General features: G+C 35.0%; 2 protein-coding genes across 8 annotated transcripts in view; one reads left to right on the forward strand and one right to left on the reverse strand.

Annotated features, from left to right (window-relative positions):
* Nucleotides 1–2,323, forward strand: part of LOC106879174 (protein arginine methyltransferase NDUFAF7, mitochondrial) — a 39,229-nt gene extending 36,906 nt beyond the window's left edge. For all 3 annotated transcript variants that reach the window (XM_014928619.3, XM_052968573.2, XM_052968574.2), the window contains one exon: nucleotides 2,073–2,323. In XM_014928619.3, the coding sequence (XP_014784105.1) occupies nucleotides 2,073–2,237 (165 nt within the window). In that variant the 3' untranslated portion in view covers nucleotides 2,238–2,323. The remainder of the gene's footprint in view (nucleotides 1–2,072) is intronic.
* A 5,859-nt stretch (nucleotides 2,324–8,182) lies between these two features.
* On the reverse strand, nucleotides 8,183–16,426 carry LOC106879178 (ankyrin repeat domain-containing protein 49). 5 transcript variants are annotated; one of them, XM_052968570.1, is made up of 6 exons: nucleotides 16,333–16,426; nucleotides 15,635–15,780; nucleotides 13,760–13,868; nucleotides 12,425–12,550; nucleotides 11,625–11,785; nucleotides 8,183–8,542 (listed from the first exon to the last, which is right to left on the reverse strand). In XM_052968570.1, the coding sequence occupies exons 3-6, from the start codon at nucleotides 13,860–13,862 to the stop codon at nucleotides 8,207–8,209; spliced, it is 726 nt and encodes a 241-aa protein (XP_052824530.1). In that variant the 5' UTR covers nucleotides 13,863–13,868; nucleotides 15,635–15,780; nucleotides 16,333–16,426; the 3' UTR covers nucleotides 8,183–8,206. The 5 variants fall into 5 exon arrangements, with proteins under 5 accessions (XP_052824530.1, XP_052824529.1, XP_052824532.1 ...); XM_052968569.1 differs by lacking the exon at nucleotides 15,635–15,780; XM_052968572.1 differs by lacking the exon at nucleotides 15,635–15,780 and having other exon boundaries at nucleotides 16,349–16,423.
* Nucleotides 16,427–16,492: the final 66 nt, after the last annotated feature.

The following is a 16,492-nucleotide window of genomic DNA, read 5'->3' on the forward strand; positions in this document are numbered from 1 at the left end:
TTTTTTCCTGTTTCTTTGTATTTAAATTTGAATAAAAGATATTCTGGATCTTTTTTAAAACGGGGGCCACATTTTTCATTAACGAAACACTTTGAAACTTAGAACACTGGTAGAATGTGTCATATAAAACATCTTTTTCTCTTAGTCTTCTTTAAAACAAAAGAAATCCCTAAGTTATTTCCTGTTAAAGTTGTCGTATTTCTGTAATTTCAACCAATCACTGACGTCCATTCAGCCGATATACATTAAGTGCCGACTACATAAACAAATGATTCTGAAACAATTCTATCGGTGATAGGGTTAGGGTTAGGGTTAGGGTAAAACAGCAAATTTAAAAAGAAAAAAGCAAAACGAAGCTATGGAAATTAAATACGCTTTACACCGCTTAATCAGCCAAAGGAGTAAATATAAACAACTGAATACTTGTCAGTGATTGGTTGAAATTATCAAAATAAGACAATTTTTTACATGAAATAAATTCGAATACAAAAATATTTTTCTGTTCTATAACACAAAATAGATAAGTATACGAAGTTTGAAAGTCTTTCGGTACCAAAAACACTACGTAAAACATTAATGAAAAATGTGGCCCCCGTTTTAAAAAAGATCCGATATTCTTATAAAAAAAAAAATTAATAAGCTATAAATACAGCAGAAATGGAGATTAAATTAATAAGGACATATTTATCTCACAAGCCACAATGAAATCTTGTTTTTATAATACCTCCATTATTGGTTCCAAGACTGAGGTGATAGAGATAATGAAGTGTCAGGTTAAAATGTCTTATAGTTTTTATATTTGTTTCTGTATGAGTTCAAATCTTATTCAGGTTAATGTAGCTTTTCATCCATTTAGATGTGATAAAATATATTTTTGAGCAATATGTTAAAACTTGATAGATTTGACTAAGATAACTTCTCGCAGTACAAATTGGCCTTGTACATGTGAAACCAAAAATCAATATTAGTCACATTATACTGTTGTTGCACTCGTGTAAACTGTCCATGTTTATTCAAAGAGATAAACAACACACTATCGCTTGTAATCTCTACACTATACACTTATAATTTCATACCAGACTATGAAATTATGCTTATACGAGTTTTGTAACAGCTGTTTTCCAATTTTTGATGCACATCTAACCTACGAGTATGTGTTGTACATATGTGCACTTATTGATGTATATAGACCCAATGAGGGAGTCTCTGTATTATAGATTGATTTATAGAAGTAGCAAATAGAAATTTCCTCAACTCACACTTCCACCATCTTGGAAAAAGAGGAACAGTGAATAATGTTGTCCTAAATATACAAAACACAAGATGGCCATGGTTGAGAATCATTTAAGCGTAAGTCTGCTTAAAAATATAATTATTATAATAAAAAAGTTTTAAGGCAGTGAATTGGCAAAATTGTTAGCACATCACGCCAAATGCTTTGTGGCATTTCATCTGTCTTTATGCTCTGAGTTCAAATTCTGCTGAGGTCAGCTTTGCTTTTCATCCTTACAGAGTTGATAAAATAAGTACCAGTTGAGCACTGGGGTCAATGTAATCAACTTATCTCCTGCCCTCAAGTTGCTGGCCTTGTGCCAAAATTTGAAGCCATTATTACATAAAAGTTTTCAAATCCTGCTGAGGTCAACATTTTCTTTCATCCATCAAGAGTTGTTAAAATAAATACCAATCAAAAATTGATATAATTCTCTTCTCATCAAACTTGCTTCTGTTAGACATGATTACGATAAAACTTCAGAGCAGTGAACTGGAATAAATCGTTAGAACATTGAACAAAATACTTTATGATATATCTTCTGGCTCCTTACATTCTGATGTTGAATGCTACTTAAGTCAACATTGCATTTCATCTCTTTGTGGGTCAATAAAATAAAGTACCAGTTTAATACTGAGGTTGATATAATCACAAACCTTCTTTCAAACTTGCTGGTCATATATCTAAATCACTTATTTATTAATTACAATAAAATTCCAAATTTATAATTATTATTACTACAATTATGATTGTTAATTCTTACAATAAAACTTCAAAAGTTATTTGCACTTATTTTTAGGTCCTGCTGCAAAATGTGAAGTCTGAGTTACATAAAGATCTTATATCAGGTTGTAAAATGTTGATTGATCCAGAACAAATGGGAGAAAGATATAAATTTATGTCCTTTCTCCAAAAGACTGAAAAAGATTACACACCAGCTGGATTTTATTCTTTGGGAAACTAGATTACAAAAACTCCTTCATCTTGTCCCACCACACACATCTCACTTATAAATTATTTATATTGCAAATAAATGTTTTTATGGTTACAGCTAAGTCTTTCATTTGTTTTCACTTTTTAAATAATATTTGAGTTCATTGTTATACAGGCATGAGGCAATGAGCTTTACTATTAATAACTGCAAATAGTGGACATATACCCATAGAGAGTCTGGTTGGTTTATCTAACTTCCCATCTATGCTGCTATATTAACAATTGAAGTCCAACTTGCACATCTACCCATGTCATGCAGACAGCCTCATTCCCTGCTGCCCCAGAGAATTACGGTAAGCTCCTTCTTTCCCTTTACCTCACCTCTGTAAGGCTTCACTGACAGTATATTGGAAGGACATGGCTTCTTAACCAGAATAATGGCAACTTGCCAAAGCACTTTGAACAAGTCTAACAGTATTCAGAATGGTTTTGGTCCATATCTAACAGAGGAAAATGTGGGATATGTAAGCAGCAGTGAAAGCAACTCATATGGGAGAGCAGAAACTTTAAACTGAAGTCAATATAGTGTAGAGGAGATATTTTAGTCCTGGCAGATAACCTCTGTAGTGCTGGTGGCACAATGAAATAAGCCCAGTCTATGTTGTAAAGTAGTTAGTGATAGGAAGAGCACCCAATCACTTAATTGATCATTATGAAATTTTGATACTCAAATGATAAAAGAAAACTGCTTCATGAACACGATTAATACTTACCATATTGTGCTATGTATGAACAACCTCACTAATGTTTTGACTTTTTAGGCACAGAGCTTTAGGGCTGTCATTATTACAATTATCATTATACAAGTTAGGTTTATAGAAATAGAGTTGCTAGAGCAGAGATGAGTTGATGTGGGCTGTGTGCAAGAGGTGAGATGGTGGGGAGCCTCAGCCAGACTCCTCAGTGACAGGAAGACATGTAAAGAAAGTTTTAGGTAGCTAACAGCTGTGGAGTAGGCATATTGTTGGCAGAGAAATGAATTGAGTAACTGAGGTAGTCAAAATATGTGACACAGTAATTAAGCTTAGACATGTCATAGATGACACAACAGCAACAATGATCTCTACATATGCCCTCTTGCAGACTATCTGGAAAACAGGCACATCAACCTCATTATTGTGGCTGTAAATTTTGAAAGACATGCTGGATAACATCATTATGAGTACTTTGCAATACATGGAAAATATGGCTATGGTACAAGAAATGAAGAAGAATCAAGGATCTTTGAGTTCTGTGACATATTTGACTTAACCATTTGTAACACAAATTTCAGAAAGTCAGTCAGTCATCTGATTGTTGTAACTCTCAGATGAACAACGAGTCAGATGTTCTCACCAGAAAACAAAACAGGCAACAGCATGTAAATGTTAAATCTCTGTCTAATGAAGACTGTATTATTCAACATAGACAAGTAATTCATTGCCTCGGGATAAGAGCTAGAAGTTACTAATGACTGAGGGCTTATCTGCTGTATATAAATTTCAAGTTGTACTCAGCAATGTTGATGATAAATGGTAGGAAGAAATAAGGGACTATGATACAGATAAAAGTTAAATGGGAATTGCTGCAAAACAATGTACTATAAACCAAAAACCGGATCTGTGGATGGAGCAAGGTCTCACATGGTGCTGGAATAGTACAGTAAATAGAACTATAAAAACTTAGATGAAAGCATGAGAAGCCTAAAATTCAATGTAGCAAAGATGAAAGTCTTACTTAGGAGGAAAGGAAACATTAATACTACAACAACCTATAGATACTTACTAACATATTGGAAGTGGCTATGCTCAACCAGCAGAAAGTGCAGGGAGCAGGAACACTGTAATGTGTACCCAATGTAGATTGAAAGAGAAAGAGGTATCCATATGCAATAAATGTGCAGTAGTTAGCTGGAAGAACACCCAAGAAATGAAGTCTTTCATCTACCCAGAACACTTGCTAGAAGTAGTTGATAGTTTCAGCTACTTAAGTGATTTGTAAGTGGTGAATGTGGATATCTTTAAAGCATATTTTCCAGAATAAGGCTGAAATGGAGAAGATTTCAGGGTACCAAAATCTCTGTTTATAACAAAGGGCTTTTCTCTTTGATTGTTTAGTATATATGTACAAAGTATAATATTTATTTTAAATTTTGGCACAAGGCCAACAATTTCAAGGGAGTGAGTAAATGGATTACATCAACTCTAGAGTTCAACTGGTACTTATCCTATTGACCCTGAAACGATGAAAGACAAAGTTGACCATGGCAGAATTTGAACTCAGGTACTGAATATAGAAGGCTGGAAAGAAACATTAGACATCATTCATAGCCACAAATATTATACATCCAGCTTGGTCTGTTGGATGTGCTGCTTGGTATGAATGATGGAGCACAAGTACGCTAAGAGAAAAAAAATGGGTATTAGTGGAATTAGTCATTGTGTGCAAGAAAGACATATGATGTGCATCAGGAATGAAAGTTGAGTGAAAAGTGGAAGAATATGTAGGAAGGGAGAAGATCTGTTCTCAGAATACTGGTTCTTTTGAAGGAGATTACAAAGGAATAAAACAGCTGGGGAGATGGTGTGTTGGGAACCAATCTGCTCAACACATGTCTATAAGAAAAATGGATGTAAAATTGACAATGGTATTGACACAGAACTGAACAATTTTCCTTTTATTATGGTAAATAGATTTAAAAGTTTTTTTTATTTACGAGTTGAAGATTTTTTTTGTTGCCAACCAAAGCTATTTATTGTGTTTCTGGTATTCCTATCAAAGGCATTTTTAATTTTTTGAATGTAGAGCACAGAAATCCATAGTTGAGGTATTGAATGTTACAAATAAGATTGTACAAAAGAAATCTAGCCTTTTGTTGAGTTAAGATGTTTTATAAACTTTAAGTCATGAGCATATTTCATTTCTCAACAGTTTCTTATTCTGGAAAATTCTTACTTGTGCTATTGTGGTTATCAAAAGTAAATGGTATATTTCTAACTGCAAATTGTGTTCGGTAATAATAGGACATAATGAATAAGAACTTAGTGATACAAGAACACATTTTGATAGAAATTGCAAGATGATTTGGAATGAAAATAAGTTCTAAAAAATGCAAAATATTAATAAATTGTAAAAGTAATAATAAAATGGTCAATCCATTTGAAATAGTGGACAATATACTCAATCAAGTCAATGAATTTAAACATTTGGTTGGGGGTGGAAATAATGGATAATGTTTGATCTATGAAAGAAGTAAAATGTCAGATTGAAACAGCTACAAAGGCTTAAGTTTAAGAGAGAGACACAAAAGCATAGCTGACCAAAAACATGGAGAAGGTCCACAAAAACTGGAGCAGTACTGAACAGCTACACTTGGGAACAACAATTGCAATATATTGCCAAATATTGAGACAGATGGAGATCTCTAGTTGGTGCCCAATGCTCCATTTAGAGTCAAAGGTTTATGAATAAAAACAGTTAAAAGAAAAATCTAAAAATTTCAATGAAAACATGAATTAATTTTTAAGTAATAATACATTGTGGGTGTGAATTATGGATGTTAAGTGCTGGAAGTGATGCATCAAGACCTACCTGTAGGGAACTGTGGGGGTAAGTATGTGGTACAGAGGGGATAGCTGAGGATGTTCCCTAAAAGCATGAGGGGAAATATGTGGAGGTGGGGAAAAGATGACCGGAGCAAGTGATGGTGAGAGAAATCTGAGTGGTTAGGAAAGGGGGTATGGTAGATATGTGGGGGTATGGAGAGTGGAAAGGCATGTAGTGGGTGGGGATCATGGGTAGTGGGATGGAGAGGGTATTGAGATGGGTTGCAGGGGAGTTTTGACAGAGGACAGATTGTGCATGTGTGTGTAAGGCAGACATGGCTGTAATGGACAAGCCTGTATGTATGGATGGCCATGATTTTACTTAGCTTAATGTGTCTTCTCAAGCACAACAAATTACCAGGTCTTGGTTCCCTGTTATTTTCCCTGTGAGGCTCAACATCTGAAGATCATTTCTCATCACTTCATCCCACGTCTTCCTGGGTTACTGCTGCTATAGGCTTCCTCTACAACTAGAGATTGGTACTTCTTTATGCTGTTGTTCTCTTCCATACACATCACATGACCATACCAATACAGCCTTCTCTCTTGCATACTACATCTAATGTCTCTTGTACTCGATTTTTCTTAAAATACTTACACTCAGTCGAGCATGTACACAGACATTACCCAACCAGCGGAGCATGCTGGCCTCATTTCTTTCAAGCCTTCTCAGGTCCTCTGTAGTCATAGAGCATGTTTCACTGCCAAGCAGCATAGCTGTACATACACAGGCATCATACAATCTGCCCTTTGTTGCCAACAAACTTAGCTCTTTGAACTTTACACAGCCGTTCTCATTCAAGCAACTACGGTTTTAGAGCATCCCCCTTCGCTACTAACTTGGTCACAGAAGCTATCTACTACCTCTAAGGATCCCTCTGGATATTTGAGGAAATCTGTTTCCTAGTGTTAATTGTACCTACACACACACACAGACTACTCTGTTAATCTTCCTGTGATACCACTGTACCTCTATTATGTCCATAGCTTGCATTGGGAACACAATATGGAATTTCTACCTACACCTTTTCTATGTATATAGCAGGGCAATCTCCCTGAAGGGATTAATAATCTGTCTGCTTTCCAACTTACTAGGACTTTGGTCTTGCCAAATTAATTAAGGCCTTTTGATTCCAAACCTTCCTTTCACACATGAAATTTCTTTTAATTCTAGTAGAGATTCAGCTATAAGAACATGGTCATCAGTGTAGAGAAGCTCTCAAAGGCAACCAGTCTTAAATTTCACTGTTATGACCTGGAGGATTATGATAAAGAGTGGGGTGCTGAGAAACGATCCTTGGTGGACTCTTGCCTATACACTAAATTATTTGCTATACTCATCGCCAACTTTCACCTTACCGGCAGTATCCCTGTACATGGCTTGTATGGCTCTCACCATCCACTCACCTATCCCTAGCTTCTGCATTGACTGCTAGATAAGGGAGTGGGGGACCCTGTCAATGACTTTCTTCATGTTGACAAAAGCTAAGTACAGAGGCTTAGTTTTTGCTAGATGCTTCTCCTGCAGTTGCCTGGCTAGGAAGAGAGCATCAGTAGTGCTTCTCTCTGGCACAAAACTAAACTGCATCTCATTTAGACAAACTTCCTTCCTAATTAGTTGAGCTATGACCCTCTCTGTAACTTTCATGACCTGGTCCAGCAATTTGGTACTTATGTAATTATTCTTGTCTAAGGCATCATCTTTACCATTGTACCAGTCGTTGGGTATAACTCCCTCATGGACAACCTGATTAACTATATGGCTGACTAGGCTATATCCCGCTCTGCCAGATATTTTAAGCATCCCAGTGGCAATTCCTGATGGGCTGAGGAGCTTTCCCTATCTTCACACACTCACACATATATCAGACAGGTTTCTTTCTATCAAATCCACTTATAAAGGTTTTGGTTAACATAGGGCTATTGTTGAAGACACTTTCTCAAGGTGCCATGCTGTGGGACTGAATCCAAAACCATGTGATTGGAAAGCAAGTTTCTCTACCATACAACAATGTCTGCACTGATATGTTTATTATAAAAGATAATGAAAAATAATAGGGCTATTATGAAGTGTGATTGTTTAAATTATATGCAAGCTAGTGGGTTAAAACTGAACACTTTAATTTTTTCACAGTGAATGTATCAGCTGCTTTGAACATTCAGCAAAAAGTACCCTACACTCTTATAAAAGAAGGTACCATTGGGTGAAGTAGTTCTTTATGCAGGGTCCCTGGGAGAAAGACAAGATAGTTTGAACTAGAAGTTTTTGACCATAGGATTGTTTGATCATGATTGACCTGAGACTACACAATAACAACAATGACACAGCACATTTATGAAAACATTAAAATATCTTTTATTTCAATAAATTTATTCGGTCTTCTGTAATTTCAAATAAATAAAAATTTTTACTGGAACATTTTGAAACTTGACAAGGATTTTCATTTGCAGCGTTTTTCAGATTCCAGTTCAAGTATCGATTCATTAGTAACATTTCAAGTATTGATTTACAGGAAGTAGCAGCAGCCAGATGGAGTGGAGTCAAACCACCATTGGTCTGAGCATTGATGTCTGCCCCATTCTGTAATAATAAAAATGCTATGTCTATTTGACTCCAGTGACATGCACAATGCAGTGGTTGCCAGCCATCAATTGTGGAAGCATCAACTTTAGCATTTTTTGATAGCAGCAGCTGAAATAAGATGGAAGAGTTAACAATTATTTCTACTCTAGGTACAAAGACTTGAAACTTTTTGGGGAAAGGGGTTAGTCGATTATGTTGACTCCAGTGTGTAACTGGTACTTATTTCACTAACCCCGTAAGGATGAAAGGCAAAGCCGACCAGGGTGGAATTTGAACTCGGAACACAACAGCAGAAGAAATACCACTAAGCATTTCACCTGGCGTACTAATGGTTCTGCCAGCTTGATGGGAGAGTTAATAATGTAAAACAAAGTGACTGATTATGAAGTTTTTATGGAATTGAAATAATTCTATATTCACTTCATGATAATAATACAGGGAAAAGTAAAACATTTATAGCATACTGATTCTTTATATCAAATCTTGCCAACAACCATAGTAACACATTAGAATTAAATAATATATATCATTTTTATTTTCTACTACTTTACCCCTTTAGCATTCAGATTTCTCTGTCAAATGTAATGCTTATTTTTTTATTTCATTTTTTTTATGCATTACCTGATACTTTGAGATTTCAATGACGCGATTGTTTATTTTTAGAATAATATTGTTTGGTAAGTATGAGAGGCCAGATATGGCCAGTTTGAAGATAAACAGGTAGATTATTTTGGCCAGATATGGCTGGCTTAAATAAATATTCCAAGTGATACTATTGGTTTACTACTTAAGCCCATTACTCCCAATGGAGTACAGGCCATTAATGGTTTGTTTCCCACTGTTCTCGACTCTGGGCTGTCTTATCTTCCCTAGGTTTTGATGCTGAATTGCCATCAGCACTTCTGTAACAACTTTTTCTAGGTAGGGGCAACGGCTCAGTGCAAACCCAATTTTATTGCTGAGAAGAGGGAGTTCATATTAGTCTAGTCTCTATCTTTTGACCTGCTCAGCATGGTTGTGTGTGTGTGTGTGTGTGTGGGGGGGGAGTACCAAGAATTTGTGCTCTGCTGGCATAGCTCTCACAGTCACTGAGACACCCAAGCCACCAAACTAAAACAAAGACTGGACTTCAGTGGGCATTAATGATTTGCTCTGCTATTAATTTCAGAGTTAAATATTGGTTTTTAAAACTCAACTTTGTAAAACTAAGGTAATAGTATTTGTTGTTACAAAAACCTGCAATAGAAATGAATTTAGTAATACAGCTATCTCAATGGTAAAACTAATATCTAAGAGACAACTAAACAATGTTATTAAGAGAAATCTCAGAATAATTCTGGAATAACCAGCCGACTCTATATATAGCAAATATTCTTACTCTTCCAGTATACTAGTGGAATATGTCCAATTGTGAAAAATTTCCTAAATGCTTTGGTGAGAAAATCAGATATCCAGAGCTGTCACTCTCAATTGAGTATAATTTGGTAGCATGAACCATGCTCTCAGTAATTACTTTTGGTGTCTATGCAACATTGCATTGACAGACACTCTCTTTACCTTCCCACCCTTAACCCTTTCGTTACCAACCCGGCTGAAACCGGCTCTGGCTTTGAGTACAAATGTCTTGTTTTCAAAAGTTTTGAATTAAAATCTTCCACCAAAGCTTAGTCACAATTTATGTTCCTAACACTAACTGAATGATAACTAAGTTATTTTACTAAATTCTTTGTTATATTTAAAGTAATTGAAAGAAACACAGAGTATCTAAAAATAAATACAGTAACAAAAGGGTTAACTTGGAAGAACATCCATGATGTGATAGTTGGCAAGAGAGAGGGTTGCACCAGCAGTTGGTTATCAGCTGAGTAGACTATAGCAAGGAAAAATGATATGCTTTGCTCAAGGACATAACACAGTGTATGAACCTAATAATCAAATGCCTGACACTCTAACAACTGAGCTCATGTACCTTATTCTTGAGTAGAAAAAAATGAAGAATATTTCAGAAATATGTTAGAATCTTTTTTTGTTTTTCTTTGGTTAGCAAGATATGAAAATAACACTTTTAAATTTAAGAGATAAAAAAAAAAAAAGAACTTGTTGGATGCTAGGATAGTTTGATGAAATTTGGGATGAATGCAACAAAAGTAGTAAAAGACAAATTAGTGCCATCTCTGTACTTGCCAAATTAGTGATAAAAGAATCAGTATATTGCTGTACAATAAAGCAGACAAACAGTGATAAAAAGATGTAATTACTAAGGGAAAGTATCAAGTCATGCTATTTGCACAAAAAATAGAAGTCAAATCAGATCCAACATATTTAAGTTCAATAATTAATATTATTTTAATCTGATCTTGGCAAGAGCAATAACCCTAAATATGACTCATTTGGTAAAGAGAAGTCTACACTTTACGAGGGAAATTTAATAATACCAAAACATCTGAGAACCCCCTTCTTGGTGTACAATAACGAGAGTAGAATTAGTAAAAAACCCAATTCTAAGTTATCTCTTTAATATATTAAGCTTTGTGGCACTAACAGCAAATTTTGCCATCATTTTACAACTGTTTTCCGTGCTTGTATGGTTCGGATGGGTCATTGCCCTGCGTCAGTTTTTATTCAGAGTTACTGCCCTTCTAGATGGGGTTGGCAGACCATATCTTTCCCATGGTGTCAATATTTGGCATGGATTCTATGGCTGGATGGCCTTCCTTACACCAACTACTTTACAGAGTGCATTGAGTGCATTTTATCATGGCACCAGTATGTGAGAAGTTGTCATGCCCTTAATAAAACTAAAGAGTTCTCTTGATATTGTCTCTGTTCATTGACCAATTTACAGGGTTATACCAGGTACAGTTTATCATGACACCAGCTCCTGAGCAAACTAAAAGATTCTTTTAACATTATATTGTCTCAGCTTGTTCACTATCCACTTTACAGATTATACAAGTTGCATTATATTATGGGACCAACACTAGTGAGGATGCTCTGTATCCTGTAGGGCTAGAAAGTTCTCACTGTTCTATGATGTTTGTTAACACAATTTTGGATATTAAAACATTTTGTAAAATAAGCAATAAAAAAAAAAAAAGCTGCAATTGATTAGATGTAATATTAGTGAACTAGCAGTTACTAAGTGTATCGTTAGCAAAACAATTATTGATATGACTTAAAACATGATTACCTTGACAATTTCAACATGGCCACTGTAAACTGACCGATGTAGAGGTGTATAATTGTCAGCATCTGTAGCGTTGAGCAATTTTGGATCTCTTTCTAAGAGTTTCTCTACAATGTCATATCTGCCTTTTTCAGAAGCACGCAGTATATATGCATTCATATCATCTGTTGTAAATAATGTAAAAAGACATGTGGTAAATCAATAAATAAGTGGAAGAATACATAATTTCTACCAAAATATTTTGAAGTACACAATGGCATCAAGCTGAGTTGAATTAAAAGAATTAATAACTCAATGTACCATGATTGCTGGTTCAAGTTAAGAAACAATTGTAAAGCATTAATAAGAAATGATATATCCTAACAGAGAATAAAGGATACTCTCAAGAGAATTTGGGATAAGATAAAAATACAAAAATTTTGACATCTGGAAATATAGATTTAAACAACAACTTCATCTATAAAGCAAAATTTGTAACAGAAAATAAGGAAGAAAAGACACAAATAGTACATTTTCTAAAAATTTGCTGGACCAGCAGTTTGATAATCAGAGCAGCTACTCAAACAAATATAATTAAATAATAGCATTTCTTAACAAAATTAAAAATAAAATAGTTATTAAAATAATTTAGCATATGATGTGAAGTGAGAAAATAAACCTTATGAAATGGCTTCCATTGATACCAGACATATGATTATTTCCTTGTTGCAAATGAAATAACTTTAAAAAATAGTATTTACATATTAAAGATTAATTATTCTTAGGAAATAGTTTGAATTTTTCAAATGACATTTTCTCAATACCTTTTAGACTGGAATGTTTGGAAGAAGTTTCACCATCCTTATCACCTTCAATCTTACTACCATCATCCTTATTTTGAGAATTTAAAGTTTCTTCTACCTCTGTTTCATCTTCTAGAGCTGTTGTATCTGTTACCAATAAAATAGGGAACAATTTTATTACTGAATATATTATACAAATACATCAGAAATAACAAAAAAACTGACCATCTCAAAATAGCTTCAGTTCACAAATATATCAGTCGCTTGGAAAAAAAACAGAAATGGCACAAAATACTGCTGAGCAGGATGCTAACAATAAATCACTATTTTGGAGTTTTGATTTTTTTTCCTAATGCTTTGTCATGAAGGAAAGGGCAGTGCCCATAATCCTTTATATATAAAGAGCCTCTGAAACTGGTGGGGGAAAGGGAGCATATTATTCTCAAACCAGAGATCTGTACCACGTATTTGTACAAAGTGAACTCTGCTAAAGGCATCCAGGGCCCATATGGTGTTGTTAAGCCAGACAAAGAATTAAGTCTACCACCCACAAACTCCGGTTGATTAGAGCCAGAACAAATGCTGAAAGTCATCTTGTCCAAAACTCTAACAATTTTACCAGTCCACTGCTCTGGATTGGTACTTTATTTCATTGACCTCATAAAAGAATGAAAGCTAAAGGTGATTTCAGTGGGATTTGAACTCGGAGTACAATAAGCCAGACCAAATATCACAAGGCATTTTGTTCTACATTCTAGCAACTTTACTAATTTACTGTTAATTAGAGCAACATACGCTTAGAAAGGCATTTCAGAATGAAAGAGGTTTCTTTTCTTTTTTAATTATTTTCTCACAGAAGTATAGTGACTTAAAAAATATTGTTGTTAGATATGAAGTTTACAACTATTGTTTCAAATATAGATACAATTTGTAGGGAAGGGGGTTAGCTGATTACATTGACTTCAGTATTTGACTGGTACTATTGTAATGATTCCAGATGGATGAAAGGCAAAGTTGACCTCAACAACATTTAAACTCGGAAAGTAAAGAAGCAAAACAAAAGAGTAGCATTTTTGGCTGTGACTTTAAGGTAGTAGTCTATTACTGATATATCATGTTATGAGTTCAAACCTTCCTACACCTAACGTATTGAGTCTTTAGCAGTAGAAATTATTGTCAGTCAAGGTAAACTTGGACAAGTCTGACTGATGTATTCTATTTTACAGTTGAATAAGTTGTGTTAGTAAGGAAATACTTTGCTCTAACTGTATGCATGTGTCAATGGCATGGATCTGTTTAAGGTGGACCAGGAAGTGACCCCCACACAGTTCAAATTAAATAACACTTTGATCGTACCTTCCAGATTGCAGTTATTGGTAAAAATATTACCGTTTCTACTGCTGTTGTTCTTATTACCATCATCACTTTCATGACATTCTGAAGTTTGGTCAGTCTCCATTTTCTTCTAAAATAGAAAATGTTAATAAGAAGATATAAAAGAATTTATTAGAGAATATAATCACACACATCAGTCACTTTTCAATTCTAAGGACTTTCAACCAATCATTCATCTTCTCAGTTCACTAGTCCTGGGAGGGTTGTGTCTTCAGACACCTCCTCCATAAGGTTCAATCAGAAGCAACTGCCATTAGACTTTCTGCCTGGATTCCCAAGCGTGACCAACTGAGACTATGGATATTATCCAACCATCTCATTCTTGGTCTTCCTCTAAGTCTCCTGTTGGGTGGCTTGGCCTGAAGAATCTGTCTTGTGATTCTTTCCTGCAGCATTCTAATCACATTTCTGTGGTACAGGAGCTGTGACCTCTCAGCAGCTCAACTTCTCTTCTTCCTCCTATGCCACTACCACCACCACCACCACCACCACCATCATCATCGGTATTCTGTTTTGAAAGACAATGATGGAAAAATACTACACATATCTTACAAGCAATAGGATTTTGGTGCATTTGTCATTGTAACCGAGGCAGTTCAATGTTGTAGTCACTACAAGATGAAGAGCTCTCATTTCTGCTAACGAAGTAATTGGTTACTAAATTGCTCAGGCTTGTCTGATAGACTTGTTTGTAGCAATAGATTCAACACCTTCACAGTAAAACAGTTATGTAATCATGAATACCATTTGCTATACTATGTCAGCTCTAAGCACGGTTGTATAGTTAAGGAGTTTTGCTTTGTAACTATGTGATTCCAAGTTCAATCCCACTGTGTGGCACTTTAAGTGTTTTCTACCATAATCACAAATTACTGTGAGTAGAATTTAGCAGATAGAAACTGCACACAAGCTCGTTGTGTGTGTGTAATAGGCGCAAGATTGATTGAACTCGAAAACATGTGCGGACGTATGTTTATATATACAATCGCTTGTACAAAAAGTGTGGCGGGCGGTGCTGTTGTCAGTTTCTCCTGTCAATAAATCGTTTAGGCATTTGATGCTTTCAAAGCTGTGTGAAATAAGTGATCCCTAACTTGAAAAATAGGTAAGGCTGTAAAACAATGATCAAATAACGAATTCGCCCTATCGATGCAAGCATGGAAAAATTATGCATAAGACGTAGGGACTGTATTTAATTCAGTATAACAAGAGAAATTCCACAGAAAATATCTAATGATAAAATGTTGCTGATTTTTGGAACAAAAAGCTGGGTCATATCATATTCGAGATCACATTGCATTCAAATAGTGTATCTGATAAACATTTTTTTAAAAGTATTTATTCAAATATACAAAACAATGTGGTAACTTAAAATTGGTTACAAATTAGATTCTAGAAAAAACATTTGACACAGTCAAATAAGACCTGAGTAGGAATTTTAAATTGAAACATACTCGGTGCCCCAGCATGACCGCAGCTTTGAAGCTGAAACATTTTAAAGAAATTTAAAGAGATTAAAGACCAATTCACCATGTTACATTTTTAGTAAATCAATTCGGCTAATGTTTACAATATTACCCGGAAACATTAACCATTAATTCCTTTTATTGACAAATAAATATAAGTAGGATCTTTTTGTAGTGCTGTAGTACTTACTATGTAGCGTGTTCAACATGTGGTACATAGAGGGATGGCTTCTAGCTACATGCGAGTTCAGTTATCTTGGTGGCTATTATGGGCAGAAAACGGCAACATTTACCGGGGTGCAGTGACCCAACAGATAGTACAGTTGGATCGATAAAAAACAAAAAGCAAACATAACAATACTATACATACTGTATGACTGTGCTGTGACAAGGTGGATAAAGATTGCCTTTAAATCAAACGTGGTTAGATAGACGCAGACCCTCTCCATCCAACATGTCTTTGATGTTCTAACGGGTCAAGAGGCTGTCGGTCTTTGCTCGCGACTACGTAGGCATCTAAAACAGGAACGAAGGTATGGTAAACTAACTACCAAGTCGTACTCGACTACCATTGACAGATGAGAAAGTAAACGGAAAATAAAACGAAGTTTCTAGTGCAACCGATTACATTTTTCGAATGTGTATTTGGCGTGCAAGATTCTTGATGTGGATACGTGTGTTGAAAGAAATACAGTTAAACCTTGGGAGAGGCATTATGCCGGTAATAAATTAATAAAGGACTGAACCAGTGCGTGTGTCGATTACATTTTACTTGTAATTAATTTACTAGGATTTAAATATATTCTAGTTTTAATCACTTATTCAATTTACAACTAGGATACTTTAGAGATATATTAAAATCGAACCCAGAAAGAAGATGGGCAATGTTGTCAGAACGTAATGCCACCGGTATTCAGTCGGACTATTCTGTCAGTCTATTATTGCCTTCATATAAGTTTTATGAATTACAATATATTGAAATAAACAATAAGCGTTTAATGGTTTATTGTAATGAAAGTAGAATAACATATTTTGGTTAACAAGGAAAATTATTAACAATGACCTTACATTTTAAATTTCTTACTTCTGTTTAGAGTAGAGCATTACTCGACCACAACAATACACAAAAAAAGTTGTGTTATGGAAACACCGTCAATTGAAAGCTATAAAAATAGTGTGGAGCATTTGGCGAAAAGAAAAAGTAAAATTTATGTATTTAAAATTAATC

Source organism: Octopus bimaculoides, chromosome 6 (assembly GCF_046866305.1).
Source record: "Octopus bimaculoides isolate indiv1 chromosome 6, ASM4686630v1, whole genome shotgun sequence".
In the NCBI taxonomy this organism is placed as follows: Eukaryota; Metazoa; Mollusca; class Cephalopoda; order Octopoda; family Octopodidae; genus Octopus; species Octopus bimaculoides.

Coding starts and splice junctions, on each gene's coding strand:
- LOC106879178 (XM_014928626.3), bottom strand. CDS start 14,431: ATGAGAGCTCTTCATCTTGTAGTGACTACAACATTGAACTGCCTCGGT. Junction 13,869..14,350: donor GCACCAAAATCCTATTGCTT/GTAAGATATGTG, acceptor TTTCTATTTTAG/AAGAAAATGGAGACTGACCA. Junction 8,543..11,624: donor GCCATGTTGAAATTGTCAAG/GTAATCATGTTT, acceptor ATCTTATTTCAG/CTGCTGCTATCAAAAAATGC.